The sequence below is a fragment of the Oncorhynchus mykiss genome, chromosome 20, assembly GCF_013265735.2.
Source record: "Oncorhynchus mykiss isolate Arlee chromosome 20, USDA_OmykA_1.1, whole genome shotgun sequence".
NCBI classification, from domain to species: domain Eukaryota; kingdom Metazoa; phylum Chordata; class Actinopteri; order Salmoniformes; family Salmonidae; genus Oncorhynchus; species Oncorhynchus mykiss.
Window position 1 is genome coordinate 5008381 of NC_048584.1, and position 22258 is coordinate 5030638.

At 42.6% G+C, this 22258-nt stretch overlaps 1 protein-coding gene across 1 annotated transcript; it reads right to left on the minus strand.

Moving 5' to 3' along the window:
• Positions 1–496: 496 nt before the first annotated feature.
• On the minus strand, positions 497–21795 carry LOC110498835 (angiotensin-converting enzyme). The gene is made up of 25 exons (XM_021575483.2): positions 21358–21795; positions 16641–16808; positions 16322–16409; positions 15223–15366; positions 14844–15035; positions 14375–14472; positions 13949–14118; positions 13612–13835; positions 12020–12164; positions 11790–11888; positions 11059–11181; positions 10595–10806; positions 9515–9651; positions 9082–9240; positions 8800–8887; positions 8162–8305; positions 7770–7961; positions 7390–7487; positions 7107–7279; positions 6616–6839; positions 6172–6316; positions 5972–6070; positions 5584–5706; positions 5180–5364; positions 497–1075 (listed from the first exon to the last, which is right to left on the minus strand). The coding sequence occupies exons 1-25, from the start codon at positions 21583–21585 to the stop codon at positions 867–869; spliced, it is 3867 nt and encodes a 1288-aa protein (XP_021431158.2). The 5' UTR covers positions 21586–21795; the 3' UTR covers positions 497–866.
• Between the last annotated feature and the right edge of the window lie 463 nt (positions 21796–22258).

The following is a 22258-nucleotide window of genomic DNA, read 5'->3' on the forward strand; positions in this document are numbered from 1 at the left end:
GATTGATAACGATCCTTTTCAAGTGCAACTTTACTAAAGATGGAAACAGCTTGGAGATGTATCGATGCACCTACGAAGGTTCTAACGATGAACTTGGCCTTAAAATGCTTTTGGGAAACCGGGCCTAGAACCCTATGAGCCCTGGTCAAAAGTAATGCAATTGGTATGCATCCAGACAGTTGGGTGACCACTCCAGTAGCCGTCACCTGAGACACCAGAGATATTCTGATAAGAGATTCTTTATCCAGTCATCTGTGGTTGCTACAGAGGTTCATTTGACTCACACAGTGGCTGGGGAGGAAGGGGGATGTATAGTGTATGGTGGTTATTTTATATTGTGCTTTTTCGATGTACTATAATTATTATTATTTTTTAAATAACCCCTTATTTGATTTGAATATATTACCTGCAATATTGAACACATGAATATGTTATTGATTGTTTTTAATCCATCTATTCTTGCCACACAGAACATAATTGACCAATGAATACAGAGCAAATTGACATTTCTCTCTCTTTATTCTAGAAAGGCAAAGTATTCACTGATCAAATCAAATATTACAAAAACAATGTATACACAATTAAAGACTTTACAAACAATTACTTGAAACATTTGTTCCCCAGGCTCAGCATTTAAAATATTACAAATAAATTACAAAACTGTTAGCTTCTTTGTTCTTTGCATAGTCAAAATAATTTTGACTCCAAATGTATACAATAAATATACAGACATCAAATTTAGGCGAGAAGCAGAACAAAATAATAAATGAACCAATCAGGATGCACGGTGCAAACAAACACTGATGATGACATTGCTGTTGCCAGGTGAAGGTGAAGATCTTCCAATAAGGTTAGTAAGTGTGGACTCACTTCAGCTCCAGCTCAGATGAGGACAGATTTCTCCGTTTTGATTTCTTGTACATGTAGCCCAGGAGGATGGTGGCCACTAGAAGCACCAGACCCAGGACCAGTAGGACCCACTGGCCTGCTGCAGCTCCTGCACCGTCCAGACTCATCCCAAGGAAGTCCACTTTACCCTCTTCTGGGGCTGGGGGGGACGTTTCTGAGCTGTCACCTGGGAACACACACAGAGGTGAGTGACGCAAATCAGGTTGTGGCATCATACCCGCATCAATAGCCTTATAGCTAGAAAAGACTCACTCTTATCCTACATTACTTTTCAAGATTGTTAGTGTCGAAACTCAGAACAGCTTATTTGATGCATATTTAGAAAGGAAAGAGTATTTTTCGTATCCTTTCCTCCATTTAAATGTTGTACAGTTAGTGGGTCTGAGAGCATGGGTCTCTCAATTTTGTGCTCCCCCTCTTTTCCATTCTATTTTCTCCTCTATCGTGTTCTCTTCCTCAGCCTTTTCCACATCCCAGTGTATTGCTCTCCAATGTTCTCTCCACCTATTGGATTTCTCTCATTTGAGTCCTGTCTCCCCTCTATCTAATCTCAAACTCCTCCTTTCAGCAGGAACTCATCAGTACATGATGGATTGGAGGGATTGATTTCAATTGCTAGGCGCCTCAAACCCCTAAAATCAATGCTTAAGCTCTGACAACAGTTGTTTCTCTGCAAAGGCATTGGTTTCAAGTTGATATTGGAATTTTGGTAGCTCTGATGCATTGGGAAAAAAACATACTGTGCCAGTCAAAAGTTTGGACACCTACGCATTCAAGGGTTTTTCTTTATTTTTAGATGTAGAAAATAGTGAAGACATCAAAGCTACGATATAACACATATGGAATCATGCAGTAACAAAAAAAGTGTTAAACAAATCAAAATATATTGGATTTTTGAGATTCTTCAAAGTAGCCACCCTTTGCTTTGACAGCTTTGCACACTCTTGGCATTCTCTCAACCAGCTTCATGAGGTAGTCACCTGGAATGCATTTCAATTAACAGGTGTGCCTTCTCAAAAGTTCATTTGAGGAATTTATTTCCTTCTTAATGTGTTTGAGCCAATCAGCTGTGTTGTGACAAGGTAAGGGTGGCATACAGAAGATAGCCCTATTAGGTAAAAGACCAAGTCCATAATATGGCAAGCACAGCTCAAATAAACAAAGAGAAATGACAGACCATAATTACTATAAGACATGAAGGTCAGTAAATCAGGAAAATGTCAATAACTTTTGAAAGTTTCTTCAAGTGCAGTCACAAAAACCATCAAGTGCTATGATGAAACTGGCTCTCATGAGGACCGCCACAGGAAAGGAAGACCCGGAGTTACCTCTGCTGCAGAGGATAAGTTCATTCGAGTTAACTGCATCTTAGATTGCAGACCAAATAAATGCTTTACAGAGTTCAAGTAGGAGACACATCTCAACATCAACTGTTAGAGGAGACTACGTGAATCAGGCATTTATGGTCGAATTGCTTGAAGGAAACCACTACTAAAGGACACCAATAAGAGAAAGAGAATTTCTTGGGCCAAGAAACACAAGCAATGGACATTAGACTGGTGAAAATCTGTCTTTGTGAGATGTGCAGGGGAATGGATGATCTCCGCAGGTGTGGTTCCCACTGTGAAGCATGGAGGAGGTGGTGTGATGGTGTGGGAGTGCTTTGCTGGTGACACTGTCTGTGATTTATTTACACTTAACAAGCATGGCTACCACAGCATTCTGCAGCGATACGCCTTCCCATCTGGTTTGTGCTTAGTGGGACTACCATTTGTTTTCCAACAGGACAATGACCTAACACACCTCCAGGCTGTGTAAAGGCTATTTGACCAAGAAGGACAGTGATGGTGCTGCATCAGATGACCTGGCCTCAACAATCACCCGATGTCGACCTAATTGAGATGGTTTGGGAAGAGTTGGACCGCAGAGTGAAGGAAAAGCAGCCAACAAGTGTTCAGCATATGTGGGAACTCCTTCAAGACTGTTGGAATAGCATTACAGGTGAAGCTGGTAGAGAAAATGCCAAGAGTGTGCAAAGCTGTCATCAAGACAAAGGGTGGCTACTTTGAAGGATCTAAAATATATTTTGATTTGTTTAACACTTTTTTGGTTACTACATGATTCCATACAGGAGGTGATATTTCATAGTTTTGATGTCTTCAATATCATTCTACAATGTAGAAAATCATAAAAATAAAGAATGACCCCTGAATGAGTAGGTGTGTCCAAACTGTTGACTGGTGCGGTATGTATATATATCTATTCATTATAATTCACATAATAATTCACATTTCCTGTTGCTGCAGGATTCTTTTCCTTCTGTAGCAAAAAGGCTCAAATGAAGATCCTACATCTGTAATGTCAATATTGAGCTTTAGGGGTAGATTCTATCAGATCTGCACTAGTCAACACCCGCATAGCATTCCTAGATGCCATTCCAGACTCCCTCCACCTACCCAAGGATTTGTACGAAATCAGTTGTACGAAAATATAAAAAATATTTCAAGAGCAGCTTTTTTCCATCTTTGTAACATTGCAAAACTCTAACTTTTTTTTTTTTAAATATGCAGAAAAGCTAATCCATGCTTTTGTCACTTCAAGATAAGCCTACTGCAATGCTCTATTCTCTGGCTACCGGGATAATGGTAATGCTAAGTACATCTGTTAGAATGTTGACTAGATCCCCCAAATTCAATCATATTACTCCAGTGCTCGCCTCTCTACACTGGCTTCCTGTTAAGGCAAGGGCTGATTTCAAGGTTTTACTGCTAACCTACAAAACATTACATGAACTTGCTTCTACTTATCTGTCCGATTTGGTCCTGCTGTACATACCTACACGTACGCTAACTACACGTACGTGTAGGTCAAAACATGCAGGTCTCCTTATTGTTCCTAGAATTTCTAAGCTGGAGGCAGGGCTATCTCCTATAGCGCTCACATTTTATGAAATTGTCTGCCGATGCATGTGGGAGGCGCACACTCAGTCTCAACCTTTAAGTCTTATCTCTTTAGTAGGTCCTATGATTGAGTATAGTCTGGCACTGGTGGTATGGGGTCTGTGTTTTGGCCAGTTGTGGGTGGGGTTATATCCTGCCTGATTGGCCATGTCTGGGGGTGTTGTCGGATGTGACCATGATGTCCCTCAACCCCTCCCCTGTATCTATGCTGTAATAGTCTGTGTGCCGGGGGGCTAGGGTCAGTCTGTCCTATCTGGTGTATTTCTCCTGTCTTATCTGATGTCCTGTGTGATATTAAGTATGCTCCCTCTAATTCTCTCATCTCTCTCTCTCTCCCCTACCAGAGGCCCTAGGAACATGCCTCAAGACTACCTGGCCTGACGACTCCTGGCTGTTCCTGTCGTGCTGTCCACCTGGTCGTGCTGCTGATTCAGTTTCTGCTGTTCTGCCTGCGGCTATAGAATCCTTACCTGTTCACCGGAGCTCCTACCTTATCCAAGACCTGCTATTACGACCCGCTCTCTCTCTCTACCTCACATGTTGTCTCAACCTCTGAATGCTCAGTTATGAAAAGCCAAATCCTGAGGTGCTGACCAGTTGAACCCTCTATAACCACTGTAATTATTGTTTGACCTGGCTAGTCATTAATAAACATTTGAACATCTTGAAGAACGATCTAGCCTTAATGGCCATGTACTCTTCTAATCGCCACCGGCACAGCCAGAAGAGGACTGGCCACCCCTCAGCGCCTGGTTCCTCTCTAGGTTTCTTCCTGGGTTCCTGCTTTACTAGGGAGTTTTTCCGAGCCACCCTTCTTCCACATCTGCATTGCTTGGTCTTTGGGGTTTTAGGCTGGGTTTCTGTATAAGCACTTTGTGACATCTGCTGATGTCAATGCATTTGATTGATTGATAGCGGTTGTTTTGTCTGTGTCCAAGGTGAAACTACATTAGAGCTGTCAAATCCACAAGCACAATCTACACCTCGATTAGGCTGATAGAATTCCTAATTATTTTGTTTTTTAAATGAGTTTCAATTTGAGCATCATTATTTTTATGTAGACTACACTTTCTCGTTCTGAACTTCTAATGCGAGTGGGACGGGTGTGGCTTTGTGCAAATGATCACAAGAACATCGGCTGACCGATTTTGACAGCTCCAACGCAGTTACACCTCAGACATGACAAAACATCAGTTATGCGCGGGAGTCTGAATCCTGACCCATAATGTTGTAATTAAGTGCAATTTCCCTCAATGAAGGAAGTTGAATTGTAGTTGAAGATAGCGTTTAAAGCCAGCTATCAGACTTACTTGGTGGTTTCCAGTCGTATTCAGGCCAGCCTCTGACCTCATTGTTCTTGTTGTTCTCTGCTTCCAGCCAGTCAGTGAGAGGTTTGAAGTACTCCACCAGTGGCTTGGCAGACATGATGGACTTTCCAGTGATCATGGCCATCGTTTCAGGCCAGGGCTTACTGAAACCCACTTTCATCACGTCACTGCAAAACACACGGAATGGATACAACAGATAAAACAAGTCCAAGAGTCTATCAGAACGGCTGCCTCTTTCGCTATAGTCTCACAAATACGTTTCAGACAACAATTCTACATACCTGAACGGTAACTTCAAAACAACATCATTTATCACATTCCAATATTGACAGTGCTGTCATCACGGTGATAGAAAGCTACTTGTTTTGCGGGTGCACAGTACTGACCCTAGAAGTTTCCCTGCCTCTTTGGAGCGGTAGATATCACAATCGTGGAGAGGGCCAATATGCCCGGCGGCGTTACACAGAGCCTGGTGGAACTGGAACTGGATGATGAAGCTCACAAAGTACCTGATAAGCAGACACACAGTCACATGACGTTCCCACTGCATCTCACATGCAAAACCAATCTGTTTTATGAACGAATGTCACTTAATGCAAAGTAGGCCTACTTGTGTTTTATGGGCAAGAAAGAGAAGTGATCCAAATTGAAGTTAGGTAACTTAACGTTGACCATTTGGCTCACTATTGTTTTCACCATGTGCATTGCACCACTGATTTCATCTCCTTTCATCTCCAGTAATACATGTGGCAGACACCATGGCAGACACCGTACCTGACATAGGGCACATTAGCAGGGATGTGGAACTTTGCGCCTGGGTCAAAGTCCTGCTCAGTGCGGGCCACAGGTGGACACAATCCCTGGTACTTCATTCTGGAAGGGACAGACACAGTACAAAGAAACAATTCAGTCTTTCTTTTAGATAGATGAGATATGGAGGATGGAGGTTTTTCACTAAAAGTACTGGTCTTTACCTCATATTCCACCATTCCTTGTTGTACTCCTCCTCAGAGATGCGTCCGTCAAACACTTTCCACCTCCACTGGTCCATCAGGTAGCCGAAGGGCAGGAAGGCTATTTTGTCCAGGGCGATGCTCATGAGGTAATTGATCGTACTCTCTATGGAAATGAACAGACACATTCACGTTTAGAGTGGCATAGCACATTCACAGTGCAATCACAGCGTATAGCTAGTTAATTTTTGTTTGCCAACACAGACTGCTTTAAAATCTGATATTTTGTTGATGCTCTGTCTGCAGCTATGCTGTCGTCACATAACCATTTTTTTCCGGTTCGAAGAAGGTCTTAGTAGTGAATTGAAAATGTATCTTGCAAAAAAATGCTTCTTTATTTTCCTTATATTTATGACAGGGAAAAAAGCAGGGCAGAGTCCAAATGATTCATAAGTCAGAGCTCACCGGCGTTGTCCTCCACCACATCCAATAAACCAATCTCCTTTAGATGCTTGGGAGTCGCGACAGACAGGGCCAGCACATCACCGATGGCCTCGTGGAAGCCTGGATTGGCGCCTTCACGGAAGGAGATGGGCTGGTCCTTGTACTGCAGGAAGTACTGCACATGACCCATCTCATGGTGAACGGTGATGAGGTCATCCATGGTTATCACGGTGCACTGTTTGATCCTGGAAATGAAGCATATGAACTCATCATTTTAATGGACAAAAAGGGCAGTCATCTTTGTTTTTCATGGGGAACGCAAACACATCTTGAAAGTTGAACGGGTCAGAATACAACGACAACGGGTGGGGGTACCTCAAGTGAAACTCGAACCTGCAATCCTTTACATGTGAGTCCCAACAGCATACACCAAAAGTTCCAAAGCTCTTTGCAAAGTTTCTGATGTTTTACTGCACTAAGAAAGCTACAGACTCTACATCCCTCCAAATTACCGGAAGTCTTTGCGGTTGTAGAAGTCCCAGGCAGAGGCATGACACACCACATTGCGTCCATCCTTGGGTTTCTCCAGCATGGACTTGGCCCAGAACTCTGGAGGCATGGGCAGCAGCCCCAGAGAAGTGAAGAAGTTGTCTGACTCTTGGAACATCCTGGTGGCATTCCAGCCCTGTGGAGAAAGTTGAGGAAAGCCAATAAGGTTTACCTGGTCAGGTCACATGGAAACGCAATAATATCCCACCGTTAAACAGAAAAACTGGTAGTGGTCAAATTTGTTACCTTGGCTATCATGGCTGGTGTTGCGTCTACTTGTGTGGCATCGGGGTAGGGAATGGCCAAGTCCATGATGCCAGACCAGGTCTGCGCCCACATGTTACCTGATAGGTCAAGAGAAACATGGTTGTGCTGTTTTATACAACTAAACAAATGTTAAAGGTATTAGCTATCTTTCAGCCTTGCAACCCTGACAGAGCTAAAAACAGTGGGATTTAGATTCAGAGCCAGCGCAATCCCTAGCTTGTTGGACCTGTCACAATCAATGTCATGCTCAAGGAACATCCACAAAACAACAGCAGAATATCAATGTGCAATGGTCATACATAACAAGAGTTTTGGCCTTAGTGCTGGAATTCATGCGGGATTCTGACTCTTGGTCTCACCTAGAAGATGGGCAGGGATGGGCCCTCTCACGTTGATGTGTTTGCCCCCATACTTTTTGTAGAGAGACCTGCGTACGTAGGCATGCACGTTGAGATAGAGGGGCTCCAGCTCCTTCCACAGATGCTCCAGGTCCTCTTCGAAGGTGGGGGTCTCGTACAGGGAGCGCCAGAATGCCCCGTTGTCAGAGTGTCCTATGAACAGACAGCATTAGAGGGAAGGAGAATTCAGTGCCAGAATAGAACATAAGTAGATTGCGGAGCCTGACAGGGCTGCTCCCTATTGCTTATTTTTTCATATTAGTACATGAAACCCTTCCTGAACCAATTAGAAAACCTACCAACTGCCAGCCTCTGTAGAAATGTCTTTGGGTCTGTTATTTTGAAGACCTTACCATTAAGAGTGGCAGCTTTGTTGGCCAGTTGAACATATCTCTTGTAGTCCTGTCGCAGTTCTCTGCCAGAGGCGTTTCTCCAGCCCTGCCAGGCAAATAACAGCTCATTATAGTCTCTGGACACAGCCATAATCTGCTGGAGGTCTGAAACAAGACACAAACCAGAGAAAGAGTCAAGACCAGAACTCTCGAGACTCAAACCAACCCAACCGTTTGAGACCCAGAACAAGTGTATAAAGGCCATGATGAGATCAAGACCCAAAAATGTGAGAGAAAAAAAAACAAGACCCAGACCAACCAATTAAAAAAGTTTGTGTATCTTGACCACATGACCACAGTTAAAAAACTGAGACAAACCTCTTTGAAGTTTCATATTTGTTTGATTTTGCAGAGTTAGTTGCCACCTCTTTTGCCAAATGTTATCTAGATAAGTTGTCATATAAATGTATTACTATATATACTATATATACTATATATATATATATACTATATATACTATATACATATCTTGGATGTAAAACAAATATCACATGGACTAATAATACAAACCAGTTAGAAAAATGGACAATAGATGGACTTTTTAATTAGGTAAGTGTTTTAGTGTCCTGGGTTTCAGCAAGTGTATTGTGGGATCTTACCTGGGTCCAGTGGATGGCAAGTCCCATTAGCTCGGCACACCTGAGCCACACTGTACTTGGTCTCCATGTTCGCCAGCAGAATGTTGTACTAATAAAAAAGCAAATCAACGGCATAAGAACTTGTGACTGACCTAAAAACATGTTATAGTCCTACGTACCTGTTAAACAGCTGTAGCATCATTTCATTAAGGATTGAGGTTGATGTACTGTGTGATGTTTGTCAATGAACAGGGGATCATTTCGAAGGTATTGGGTCAATAAGAGCACACAACCCATTCTTACCTCTTTCAGTTCCTCGTCGGGAAGTCCTGCTCTTTCGATGTCACTGAGTTTCTTCAGGATACGCTTCACAGAACCATCCTGAAAGTCTGTGGTGTCATATTTGCGGGCCTCTTTTCCATAGGTCAGTGTGTGGATAGACATCTCCAAGTTCTTTTGCAGCTGGAGACAGAATACACTCACTCGTCACAACGGTCCATTGATTTGTCCAAGTGCAAGAAATGGGCCAGAAAAGCTGCAGGATGTGCAATAGAATCTAGTGTGTTAATGCTGGGCTGGAACAAAAGCCTGCTCATCCTGTAGCTCCTCCAAACCCTGGTTCATCAATACTAAGAGCAGTTTTTGAGCTGTGGGTTAGTTGTGTGAAAGCCAATTGCCAATGTGTACAGTATGAGCGAGGGCGATGCTCCATTAAGACACCAGACCCAACTCTTACCATGTTCTGCTTGTTCTCCTCATTGATGTCAGTGTTGTAGGCCCATGATGCTTCAGTGTAGGCATTCCAGACCCCCTCAGAAGTGCTGTTGTACTCTTCCAGGAACTTCTTAGCCTGCACCTCATCTGCAATCTTGTCTAGGTTAAGAGAAAGGTACAGGTACATTTAAGCTACATGGCTATGTGACTGTGGCCTGTTTCTAACTTAAGATCTGAGGGTATAGCTTGGATTTGTATAAAAGTTCATCTTCCAGTGACATCCATGCATGATTTAAGAGAGAAGTGAATTTGTTTGAAGAATCGTTTTATTGATTTTCAGCACAAGGTTTCAATTTAGTTTGCAACAATGAGAGTTCTAAATGTAATGTCCAAAACAATGGAAACAATACCCACCACCAGTAACACAATTATTATTGTTATCATGTTCATTGATAATAACTATTACAACAATCACAATAATAACTGCACTGCCTACAATTTCATCAACATGTAAGTGGAATCAATCAACAACAAAAATAGATGAATCACCAACAACGAAGGGTTCATATTAGAATTATAGATAGATGGTATAGAGAGTTTGTAATACCGTTCTTAGTCAGAAAATGAAAATGGAATAAAAAAAAAGAAGAAACAAAACGAATACACAAATAAATGAATTAGAATAAATAGTTAAATAACTAAAAAATCTAACAAAACAAAAGGTTATAGATTAAGATTTTCCTTCATTTGTCCTACAATCGTATAAACTGAATTTGATATTTTCCTGTTTGAATCTTTGTACTGTGTGTATATATGTTTTTTATCTGACAAATAAAATGAATCAATCAATCAAGTGGGGAAAAAACGCTGATGCATCTGCTAAAAGTAGGAGGGGCAGACTTCTTCCAATGCAAAGTAACCATGTTGAAAAGCTAATTATAGTGCACTTGTCATCAGTTATATCATCAATAACCATATAAATCACATTGAAAGATGATCATTTTGCTCCACCAAATTTAAAGGTTGACTTTTGGAATTCTCCATGTTTTATTTGATGGAAAAATCCTCCTCCTCCTTTGGTTAAACCTGTTTACTGGCTTACCAATATCCTCGGGGTAGCCCTCTGGTACGGGTGGAACCCAGTTAAAGTCTGGCCAACCCAGGGTCTCATTCGTCGCTGCATTCTGTTCCTCCAGCCATGTGATGATGGGACCAAAGTATTCCATCAGGGCACTGGCGTCCATCTTGTTTGTTCCGACGGCTTCCTGGAGCACCTGTGTCCAGGGCTTTGATTCTCCGGATTTAAGGACCGTCCTTTCAAATTCAACAGAGGCCACATAGGGAAATATGTTAAGCCTCATTTACTAATGTAGCTTTGTATGGTTTAGCTTTAGCAAGTCTAGGGACAATGTTTTATGACTGATTCAGTTAGGGGGGGGGAACTACATCTTAGGGTCGTTTGAGATTAAATATATTTTGTGTCTCATCTCTTAACTTGATCAGGTAACACCATTGTTTATATGGCTGTAATGAATGTTCTAAGAGAGGCAATAACAGAACACATACTCTAAAATCTTTCCCGCCTCCTTGGACTGGTAGATGTCACATGTGTGCAGGGGTCCACTCTGATTGGCTGCCTGACATAGCTTCTTGTGGAACTGGAACTGCAGAATGAAGCTCACAAAGTATCTGCAGGAGACCAAACAACATCTTGAATCAATCATCCCAGCAAACCAAAATTGGTTTCTTTGCATAAAACATTCGCCTGATATTGTAAGAACGCTCCCAGAACACGTTTTGACTGTTTTTTAAAGGTTCTCAAAATGTTTAATTAAGTTGTGGGAATAGTCTTATGGAATCATTGTAGGGACATCACAAAATATAAACTGTCCAGATGATTATACAATATTTATTTTGGGGTGCAAAAAACATTCACCTTTTCTTTAAAAGTTAGCATTTTAGTGAATGTTAGGAGAACATTCCAAGGATATTTCATTTAAAACATTAGATTTATTTGGTTAAAAAAAAAAACACGTTGTTATCAAAAACATTATTTCAATGTTTTTGGGAGGCTATCACCCTAATGTTAGATAAAAACCCAAACTATAACTTAATGTGAATCTTATCTAATGTTCTGGAAATGTTTGAGGATTAGATTTTTTATTAAATGAATGCGTATTTGTAATATGTATATTCCCTCAGTGGTCTTTATTCCTGAAGTGCATAATGATCACCAATAAAAATACCTGTATGTGGATATGAGGAAAGAAGTGAGATGGTTTGAAAGATAGTCCTACCTGATGTATGGGGTGTTTCCTGGAATGTGGTATTTGGCTCCAGCATCCATGTGCTCCTCTGTGCGTTTGGTGGGAGGACAGATACCCTGGTATTTTGTCCTTGAAAAGTGAACAAGGGAAGACAAAACGAGAATGTGTTTTTTCTTTAATTAAACATATTCCCATTGTATAAAATGTACTTGGATATAAACAATTTCCCTCCACAGACTTTTGTCATTTTAAGTCTTTACCTGAGGTGCCACCAGTCTGCGTTGTAGCGCTCTGGGGGGGTGCGCCCACTAAACACACTCCACCTCCACTGGTCAATGAGATAGCCGAAGGGAAGAAAGGCTATCTTCTCCAGAGCCATCTTCAGCAGGTAGTTGATGTCGCTCTCTACAATGAACAAGCAAAATTAAATCACACACAAAAATAATAACCACCACAATAACTAAGTAAGTAACTTACTCACTAAGTAAGTAAGCAAGCAAGTCGGTAACTACAGTGCGCCTTGCGAAAGTATTCGGCCCCCTTGAACTCTGCGACCTTTTGCCACATTTCAGGCTTCAAACATAAAGATATAAAACTGTATTTTTTTGTGAAGAATCAACAACAAGTGAGACACAATCATGAAGTGGAACGACATTTATTGGATATTTCAAACTTTTTTAACAAATCAAAAACTGAAAAATTGGGCGTGCAAAATTATTCAGCCCCCTTAAGTTAATACTTTGTAGCGCCACCTTTTGCTGCGATTACAGCTGTAAGTCGCTTGGGGTATGTCTCTATCAGTTTTGCACATCGAGAGACTGAAATGTTTTCCCATTCCTCCTTGCAAAACAGCTCGAGCTCAGTGAGGTTGGATGGAGAGCATTTGTGAACAGCAGTTTTCAGTTATTTCCAAAGATTCTCGATTGGATTCAGGTCTGGACTTTGACTTGGCCATTCTAACACCTGGATATGTATATTTTTGAACCATTCCATTGTAGATTTTGCTTTATGTTTTGGATCATTGTCTTGTTGGAAGACAAATCTCCTCTTGGCTGCATCTCTGATCAGTCTTCTCCTTGTATGAGCTGAAAGTTTAGAGGGACGGCCAGGTCTTGGTAGATTTGCAGTGGTCTGATACTCCTTCCATTTCAATATTATCGCTTGCACAGTGCTCCTTGGGATGTTTAAAGCTTGGGAAATCTTTTTGTATCCAAATCCGGCTTTAAACTTCTTCACAACAGTATCTCGGACCTGCCTGGTGTGTTCCTTGTTCTTCATGATGCTCTCTGCGCTTTTAACGGACCTCTGAGACTATCACAGTGCAGGTGCATTTATACGGAGACTTGATTACACACAGGTGGATTGTATTTATCATCATTAGTCATTTAGGTCAACATTGGATCATTCAGAGATCCTCACTGAACTTCTGGAGAGAGTTTGCTGCACTGAAAGTAAAGGGGCTGAATAATTTTGCACGCCCAATTTTTCAGTTTTTGATTTGTTAAAAAAGTTTGAAATATCCAATAAATGTCGTTCCACTTCATGATTGTGTCCCACTTGTTGTTGATTCTTCACCAAAAAATACAGTTTTATATCTTTATGTTTGAAGCCTGAAATGTGGCAAAAGGTCGCAAAGTTCAAGTGGGCCGAATACTTTCGCAAGGCACTGTAACTAAATAACTACTTACTAACTTACGTACTAACTTACTTTCTTACTTAAGCTGCTACTTTCATACTACTTACTCACTTACTTTCTTACTTACTTACTTGGCAACACTGTACCTACTAACTTACTAACCACCAAAAATCGAATTGTTTTATAACAGTGTACCATAGATATATTTTTGCGTACCGTTGTCATTGGTCACATTGGGCAATAGGCCGATGCTGGCCAGATGCTTAGGCGTGGACACAGAGAGGGACATGACATCACCAATTGCCTCATGGAAACCTGGGTTAGCCCCGCGGCGGAAGCTATAAGGCAGTTCCTTGTACTGCAAGTAGTATTCAACATGGCCCATCTCGTGGTGCACTGTGAAAAGCTGCTGCATGTTGACTGTGGTGCACTGTTTGATCCTGAATGTGAGGAAACATCACATATGAAGACATTTCATTTTCATAGCATCGGGTAACTGAAGCCTCTCTTTTCTCGACTCCGGAGTTCCATAACCCCATTTCCACTTGCTCACCTGAAGTCCTTTCTATTGTAGAAGTCCCAGGCAGATGCGTGGCACACCACCTCCCGACCTTCTGGCTTCTCCAACATAGACTTGTCCCAGAACTCTTGGGGCATTTTGATGAGGCCCAGGGAGGTGAAGAACTCCTCAGCCACCCGGAACATATGAGTAGCATTCCAGTTCTAGGAGGAGGAAATCATTGTATTTCAGGTATATACAGCCAAGCTTAACAGACTTTCAGTGGATGAATTTTGAGTTGGTACAAATGATTTCAACTAGGCTAGACAAGAGTTTGGGATTTTATTTTTACCAAACACAGAGTGAGTTTTAGATATTGTTTTTGGATATATTGCCATTTCTTAACTTTCAACTATTTCCCACCCAGTGATCTACATGTAAACTGAGCTGATAACCATTTCTCCAATTTCACCAGCTTACTTGGGCCATCATTTCATCTGTCACGTCCACATTGGGTTTGTTGGAGAAGGGGATCATCATGCCATAGATGTTGTTCCAGGTTTGTGCCCACATGTTTCCTGAAGAAATGAAGCACACGCACCTAGCATTAGCCAGAGGCTTAATAAATCTACTGGCAGAGCCTCACTATTCACAAACACTGTGAGCAATGGGCTATAGCTAGCATCTGATGTTTCCTGACTACGTGACTTGACCAGGAAACCTCAGGGCCTGTTCTAACCTACATTATGTGTCTGATAGTAACGTCTATAAACACGGCCCAGGTCAGGGCTAAGTGGTCAGGAAAAACTCAGGGCCCTACCTAAAGCTAATGTTAAGCTTTGACGGAGTGAGATTAAGTTGACAGCTGATAAATTGACAGCTGATAAATGAGTGATTGAACATTTTGCATTGGCTATAAGTTAAAAAAGAAATGCAAAGGTAAACTCACCGAGCAGATGAGCAGGGATAGGTCCTTTAAGATTGATGTATTTCGGGCCGTAGTGGTTGTAGAGCTTGCGGCGCACAAAGGCGTGAAGATTCTGGTAAAGCGGCTGTATCTGTTTGTAAATAGCCTCCAGGTCACTCTCGAAAGTCGGTGACTCGTACCACGAACGCCAGTATTCTCCCGTGTCATCAAAACCTAGAGAGACAGCGCAACCACGTTTATCAACAATGACCTTTCACCTCTTGTCCACCTCTCCTCTGTCTCCCTCACTACAACCATGGACCAAACTTACAATGCCTATGAAATGTGCTAGAAATAGTGACATTCACAATGACACCGTTGTGGGGTTTAACCATATGCAAGGTCAACGTGATATTTTTACCATCAGCTTTATAGGCCTTGTTGCTAAGCTCCACAAATGTTGGATACTCTGCCTTGAGTGGCACACCCGATGCATTGTGCCAACCCTCCCAAGCGTACAGCAGTGTCTTGTAGCTCCGTGAGTTGGCCATGATCTCTGTCAGCTCTGTGGAGGCAAAGTCAAAGAGACCCTCAGTTACAGAACACAGAAACTCCCTACACAGGGGACTTCTGGATTTCCAAACGGCGCCAACGGAAAGAGAACAATGGTTGTTTTAATTTCTCTTAAACAATGAGGTGTAGAAGTGTTTAGATGACTTCATGCTCTCCTCTCAGAGGGAGAGGTGCCTAAAATATACATTTGCTAAGAGATTAGCCTTAAGTTATGATGATGCGACAGAGGCAGATAGTGGCCTAAAAAAACATATATATTTTACAGGTTGGGCACAGGAAGTGAAGGTGAGGAAAGAGGGAAGTTGAAGGCCACTGAACAAAGTGAGTTTGGTCATCCAACGGCTGCCGTTGTTTTGGGATGAGGGAACCTGGATCATCTGGGGGAAGTGGACTCTAATTTTAGAGTGTAAACACATTAACAGAAACCATTTCCATGACCTAGGGTACCGAGTTTAGGAAACCCTGAATTAAGGTGTCAAAATGTACACAGTGTAGTAGGCCTGTCAGAACATTTTTAGTCTTTTGTTGATGTTTGATTTCCATCCATTACACTGCATGACATTAGGAAACGACTGACAGTAAGTGCAACAATGATTGTGTGTGCGTATTACTGAATCACTAATGTTTTTTGCCCAACATGATAGTTCACATTCGTTTTTTTGGGGGGCACAGCTCACAAACCACAGACCAGGGTTTAAACCAACATCTAGGTAATTGGGAATGACTGATGAAGTCAGCGTGCTCTGCACCGTAGTAATGACCAGTACTTGGCCATTTCAATGTTCCTAAAGAGCTTAAACCACTTCCTCCAGAGAGCTCTTCAAAGTAATTGCCCTCATCCTTTTCCTAACTTGTTATTCCGTCCTCCCTTAACGTTCCCTCATTTATTTTTACAATAAGCATAATATTGCAATTATAACTGTAATTACACGAAGACACCCACTCACCTGGCTCAAGAGACCAGCATTCATCTGGCTTTGGACACACTTTGGCAGTAGAGTATATTTCAGACATCTTGCTTAGTATGACGTTGTACTGGGTAAATAATAAGGAGATTGTGAAAAGACAAAATGGCTCTCTGAATCCATTCAGACCTTGCTGATGCTCTCCTACAACAGCTGAACTAAACACATTATGTTTTATAACATCTGCTACAGACATGTTGACATTTCACTATCACATGGATACACAACATCTAATCCTGAGTCTGACTCAAAGCTTGTAATAGCGCTCCTCTAAAAAAGATGTCAACAATATGAGACTGACCTCATGTCTTTCTCCTGCAGGTAAGTTAGCCGCTCCCAGAACGTTGATCTTCTTGATACGCCTCTGCAGAGTATCATTAAAGGTGGCCACCAGCATATCAGAGAAGGTTTCTTTGGCCTTCTTCCCCCAGGCTTCTGTGAAGGCCTGCTTTAACCCATCAGATTCCACCTGTAACCACAGACAGGTGATGGGGTTACTATAGTGTAGCAGCCCAACGGCCCTCACGTCACAGCATCCTGTATCTTGAGTAGTCACGGTCCAAGTCGGAAGTAGAACGCACAGGTACCATTGACATCCAATCATTTGGGAAATTGATGACGCTGTATATTCTGTTCAGAAAACTACGAATAGCCATTACAAAACTACTTCCCAGAAACAAGGAATCCACTAACTGTACAGTCTCCCTTTCTATATCATGGCCACTCACACAATAATGTTCCTACTGTATTTGTCTTATTCCCTACTTCTGGTCTAGTGTCGTAAGACTGATTGCATTGCACTAAATCCCAAGCAAAGGCTCACAGCATATTGAATATTCATGGGGATCATGACAGTTAGCTGTGGGCCAGAAGGCCCTCTTTGTGACAACAGTCAGAGCTCAGGGGTTGAGTGGGAGTACAAAGACTAGAGAACCCTGGCCGGCCGGATCAAAAAGTTCCTTATGCATCTCATTAAGGAGTGTAGACGACTACTTAACTAGGAAAGCGGCAGAATCACTCAGTTCAAGGACAACACACAGACATTATACTGCTCTCTTGGTCTTACTACGTAGGCAGTAGATAAACTCATAATATGAGACGTGAGACCTGTTCTTGACATCGTACTGGAAGGCCACTTTAGAGTAGAATACAGTCAATTCAACATTGTGCTGTGCTGTATGATAATGCTGATACATGAGGGATGCTGGAAGACAGGGCCACTCAACGCATCACACACACACCATGTTATCCTGTCCATTATGACACTGACTGAAGCGGAATACAATTACGCCCAAAGGGTTGAGAGGCTTCAGCCAAACCGCCTCAGTTCACCTTAGTGACTGCTTCTGACAGTTTACGTGTTTTACCTGCCAAGAACTAGACTATTACAAACAGATTAGATGGTGTTGCTTTGTTATCGGTGAAGAGTGTTTTTACAGTAGAGTGAACGCCTCACCGGCGACACAAGGTGTACTGTATGATAACAAAAGACAGATGACACACGGCCAACAGGGAGAATGATAACCTCAGGATGACACACAGTCACACACCCATGTGTGCTACAGATGTGGACCCAGTGTGAATATGCCACAAGCTACAGTCGTTTTGGGTTTCCCTATACTGTAGTATCATGTTTGGGGAACACACAAAGCAACTCCTTTTCCTCCTGGGTGTTTGATCCTAGACTGGGTAGACTGGTCCATTGTAAACGGTCCCTTTGTGTACTTTTGTGCACTCTCCATAAATGTTCATTTAACCCATTTGGGTACTGTTGTTTTTGCCGCGCTGTTAAAAACTCTTATTGAAAACCTACTAGTTCCTCAGCCGCCTTTCTTGTTTGTGATTTCCTACAGTGAATGTTCGGTGCACTCTGTCTACGTCCACTGCATTAGTGGTTGAAGATTCTCCAACAGGACCTCCAGTCCACTAGTTGTGTTATTTGTATCTTAACCACAGAAGCATAGAGTCACTGTCAGGAGGACACTGGGGCTGTCTGTCACAGCCCAGGACATAGGCATCCTGTCAGGGTGGACAAGACAGTAGCTTCTGTTACGTGATGTTTTCATTGAGGACCAGAGACTGTGTCTGTACCGCCACTGATTAACAGTGGGCTGCACGGAAAACTGGTACCAGTGTTGAGGCATTAACTCTGACCTCTCTCCCTCTCTTAAACTTGGTTTTGCTGCCACACACACTCAATTATATCATCAGATTGAACTCTTCTCTCTTTTTCAATAGGATAATAAAGATAAGGTGAAAAGTTGTTGACTACCCCCCTCTCTCTCGCTCTTTCTCTGTATATTTCTCCCTCTCCCCCTTTCTCTCTCTCATAGGCTGTTGAATGTGTTCACTCACTTATGAAAGATTGACTGTAATTCAGAGGCCCTGACTGTAAGGTATAATGTCATTAACCAAAGGGCCCAAGGTTCACTCTTGTAAAGCTCACCAAGAGAAAGTTAATTTGTAAAAAGGGGAATGGGGAGGGAAAGATATCCTACAACGAGTTAGTCAAATGTTCCTATCCAATTAGAACGTTGGAATTCTGAAAAACTAGGAATCTCTGTCAAATTCAAATGGTACTGTCAGTGTTTGGCTAAATAAAGTACTGTGCGTCTTCGCTTCATATTATTTCAGATTTTCTGAGGAGAACGAATGCTTCATTCAGTTGTGCTCTATGAAAGTTAAGTTTTGAAAGCACAACTCCATGGATTTGGACCTGCTTCGACAGCCCTGGGTGCACACGTTTCATGTACTTTTTGGATAGTTGATATTCCATCCGCATTTCAAAGTAACTGAGGCCCACAACCAGTGGTACTCTTTGAGCATTGCATTTTTTTAGAGCCTACTTGATATTAACCCCCCCGGACTGACCTGACTGCTGTTTGATCCTCGGCCTGAGCTCATTTGAACTGAGATTAAATAACTTGACTGCAAGGTTATCATAGGTGTTTGTGTGTGTGTGTGTGTGTGTGTGTGTGTGTACACATAGAGGTGCAAGGGGAATACATCTAGTCTAATTCAATTGCTTACCATGCTTTACCATGGTACAGTTTAACAGCACATTTTTGCTATTTTCGCCTAATCCACTACGACAGGACTGAGACAAAGGTTAACTCAGTGACGTAGGAATCCCAGGCCCAGCCCAAGTTGAATGGAATGTTGGTGTTAACTTTACAGTACATCCCCACCAGTCAATAGGCCTTTCTCTGGCGTGATGGGGGGTCATGCTAATTCATTGTCCCAGCCTGCGGGGAGGAGACTCGGAGAGAGACCAGGAAGGCTACCCTGCCAGATCTTATAGAACACCAACACCCCTGATTCCCTTTGATCCAATATCTGATGTGTGGGGAATAAAGGCATTCATAACTGGCAGAGACGCTCGATGCCTGGTGCGCGCGCGCGCGTGTGTGTGTGTGTATGTGCGCACATGCGTGTTTGTGCATGTGTGTGTGTGTGCACTTGCATGCATGCGTGTTTGTGCATGTGTGTGTCTATGTGTGTGTGTTTGTTTCTCTCTCAGAGCGACAGATTACTGCCTCACACCTCCGCAGTTTCATTGATCCTTCCCAACTGCCTGGATGGCTTTACTTTTTCTAATTTTTCACAGTCTCTAGCTAACACTGTTCCCCAGCCCATTCGGTTATGCAAATGTCTCCTGATAGCATATGGTGAGACGGGAGGAGCAGTAAACGAGAAGCAGGCGGCACTAGCATGCAAATGTCTCATTACTCCACTCTGAAAAGTCCCATTTAAACCGCACCACAGCGTCTTTTATTGTTTGTACTAGGAAGTCCATGTTATGCATCAACCTGTGAAATTGCATTTTCCTGAAATACCAGTACAATGCTTGGAAAATAATCAGGCATTTGAACTTATAGGCATCTAACAAAACAACAGCCCTCATTCTACCCTCTCCACACACACCCCACACCCCTCGGGCTTCATTCAAGACTCGGAGACGCTCAAACCACATGTGTGTGGGTTCTTTTGATGATTTCCGAAAACATACAAGCTGAGTTGGCAGAAATGGGAGGAACTGAGCATATCATTTTGGATGAGGATGAATAGGGTTGGTTGTAAAGCCATGCGGGGCTCAACCCAACAAACATCCCTCTATGGGTGCTGTTGTCATACAAGGAACCAGTCTAGCCCTGACAAACACAACTGTGTAAGACTTTACAGTACCCACCTCCTTGTTAATGCATTCATAAAGCCTTTATAACAGCTGTGCGACATTCATAAAGCCTTTATAACAGCTGTGCGACATTCATAAAGCCTTTATAACAGCTGTGCAACATTCATAAAGCCTTTATAACAGCTGTGAAACATTCATAAAGCCTTAATAACAGCTGTGCAACATTCACAAAGCCTTTATAACAGCTGTACAACATTCACAAAGCCTTTATAACAGCTGTGCAACATTCACAAAGACTTTATAACAGCTGTGCAACATTCATAAAGCCTTTATAACAGCTGTGCAACTATCACAAAGCCTTTATAACAGCTGTGCAACATTCAAAGCCTTTATTACAACTGTGCAACATTCACAAAGCCTTTATAACAGCTGTGCAACATTCATAAATCCTTTATAACAGCTGTGCAACATTCACAAAGCCTTTATGACAGCTGTGCAACATTCATAAAGCCTTTATAACTGCTGTGCAACATTCACAAAGCCCTTATAACAGCTGTGCAACATTCATAAAGCCTTTATAACAGCTGTGCAACATTCATAAAGCCTTTATAACAGTTGTGCAACATTCAAAGCCTTTATGACAGCTGTGCAACATTCATAAAGCCTTTATAACAGCTGTGCAACATTCACAAAGCCTTTATGAATGCATGCATAAGAGGGCTACAGTAAAGTGCTACCCACAACTCTAACTGGTACATAATGGTTCGCACTGGACTGAAGAGGCTAACGACTAACTAATCCAACAACTATCAACCTTTCATTAAAAACACCTCTGTGTGCTGTGTGCGGAGTGGGGAAGAGGGGCCGGGGGGAGGAGTCCTACCTTTTTGTTGGAGTTGTGGGCCGTAATGTTGGTCTGGTATGTCCAGCTGGCCTCTTGGTTTTGGTAGGTGACAAGCTCGGCGGTGGTATTGTAGGCAGTGACAAAGCTATCAGCCCCGACCTCTGTGGCAGGGTAGTCCTTTGGCACCCACTCGGGTGGCAGGACAAATTGACAGAGTCCCAAGAGTGGCAGTACCAGCACCACCGCTGCCCAAAGCATTCTGGCCATTCTGGCCCTAGAGTAGTCTCTCCAATCAGAGGATAGTAAAGTCAAGAAAATAAAGTGGAGGAGGAGGGAGGAGAAGCTGCCTAAAAATGAACTTGTTGCAGTGAGAGGAGAGTAGAGGAACACCTTCCCTGGTTTTCTCTCATCCCAGTCTCCCTCCTGCTTCTCTGCTCCTACTGCCACTGTCTGTTCCTCCAGTGCTGAGCCGCCACAGCCAGCTCCTTTTAAGTAGCTAGCAGTCTAACCCAGCCCACACTTTTCTGCAGCCTTCCCCTTTCCACTTTACAGCACTGCCTGCCGCACACTTACTAACAGTATCTCTTTCTCCTTTTTCTTCTCCCTTTCCAACCCCCTCTTTTCCTCTTTCCCCACACGCCCTTCTTTACCTGTCTCTCTCTTTCTTTAATTAACAGTATCTCTTTCTCCTTTTTCCTCTCCCTTTCCACCCCCTCTTTTCCTCTTTCCCCACACACCCTTCTTTACCTGTCTCTCTCTTTCTTTAATTGTTTCTTTCTCTTTTTTAATCCCCCCCCCCCCTTTACCTACCAATAGTAATGATTGGAATCGCAAGCACTCGCTCTTTTGCCCAAAGCCAAAGCACGTAGAGGGAGAGAGGGAAGAGAAAGGGGGAAGATACAGAGAGAGAGAATAAGAGAGTGGGAGAGAGGGAGAGGAG

Excerpts from the sequence above, each read along its gene's own strand:
- LOC110498835 (XM_021575483.2), bottom strand. The coding sequence starts at position 21,585 with ATGGCCAGAATGCTTTGGGCAGCGGTGGTGCTGGTACTGCCACTCTTG. Across the intron at positions 15,367-16,321 it reads ATGCTGGTCTCTTGAGCCAG|AGCTGACAGAGATCATGGCC; the intron begins GTGAGTGGGTGT and ends TTGCCTCCACAG. Across the intron at positions 11,182-11,789 it reads GGAAACACCCCATACATCAG|ATACTTTGTGAGCTTCATTC; the intron begins GTAGGACTATCT and ends GGTCTCCTGCAG.